Source organism: Pteropus vampyrus, unplaced genomic scaffold (genome assembly GCF_000151845.1).
Source record: "Pteropus vampyrus isolate Shadow unplaced genomic scaffold, Pvam_2.0 Scaffold630, whole genome shotgun sequence".
Lineage (NCBI taxonomy): Eukaryota > Metazoa > Chordata > Mammalia > Chiroptera > Pteropodidae > Pteropus > Pteropus vampyrus.
In genome coordinates this window covers 176,585-177,464 of record NW_011889411.1, presented here as the reverse complement: position 1 = coordinate 177,464, position 880 = coordinate 176,585, and the positions used below count along the sequence as shown (strand labels likewise).

At 64.9% G+C, this 880-nt stretch overlaps 1 protein-coding gene across 1 annotated transcript in view; it reads left to right on the top strand.

Moving 5' to 3' along the window:
• LOC105308818 (protein kinase C beta type) overlaps positions 1–880 on the top strand; it is a gene marked incomplete at its 5' end in the record, with an annotated part of 91,925 nt that overhangs the window by 32,631 nt on the left and 58,414 nt on the right. Inside the window, one exon of the mRNA XM_011384824.2 lies at positions 829–845. Coding sequence (XP_011383126.1) covers positions 829–845 — 17 coding nt within the window. The remainder of the gene's footprint in view (positions 1–828; positions 846–880) is intronic.

The following is an 880-nucleotide window of genomic DNA, read 5'->3' as shown; positions in this document are numbered from 1 at the left end:
AGAGAGGCGAAGTGGCTTCCCGCGGGCGTGCCGCCGGTCACGTGGTGGACGTGGACGTGTCCCCATCGTCTCGGTCTGACCTCCGTGCCCTGGCCCGCTGGCCGGCTCGCCGCACTGACCCCTGGTCAGCGGCCGCGGCTCCAGGCGCACGTCCCCGCCCAAGTTCATCCCCGCCAGCTTGGCAGCCAGAATTCCCGGTGCTACTTCCCTTCATTTTTGCCTGCTGTCACCGGAGCTATTTGTCACTTCCCTCCCAGAAGACGCTTGGGCGGCAGGTGCAGTGCGGAGTTTGATAAGCACGTCCCTTCCATCTGTTTGGATCCTCGCCCTGGAGACGAGGGGACAGCTGAACAAACAGCCCCCGCGCCCCTTGTCCGTGCTGGTGCCACCGGAGGAGGCAGCTCCAGAGCCTGCACGAGACAGCGAGTAAAAGGCCATTTCCGCACAGAGCAACGTTTTGGGACGCGGCCGTCCCCGTGGCCGGGGCTATGGCTGTTTGTCCGCCATTCTCCCCCGTGTCGATGCTTTGGGGCCCAAGGGAGGGAGTAAGATCTTCTCCGGACACTTGGTCTTGGGGACAGGGCCACGTCCTGCACGGTGTCCAGCACAGACGCCCCGGGAGAGCTGTGGACCGGGCGGGTGAGCCGGCGTCATGACAGCTTCAGCCCAGGCTCATGGCAATGCGTGGATGCTCGGCGTGGGTGTGGCCGTGCGGTAATTCACAGACGGTGCACCCTCATGGTGCCCCATGGGGCTTGGAGAATTGTGGGGCACGCCGAAGGGCATGAACTTAGGCGACAGGGGCCTGAGGAAGCGTCGCTGCCCCGCAGAGTGACTTTGGACAAGTCACCTCGCTCCTCCGGCTGCCCTGGCTTCGCTG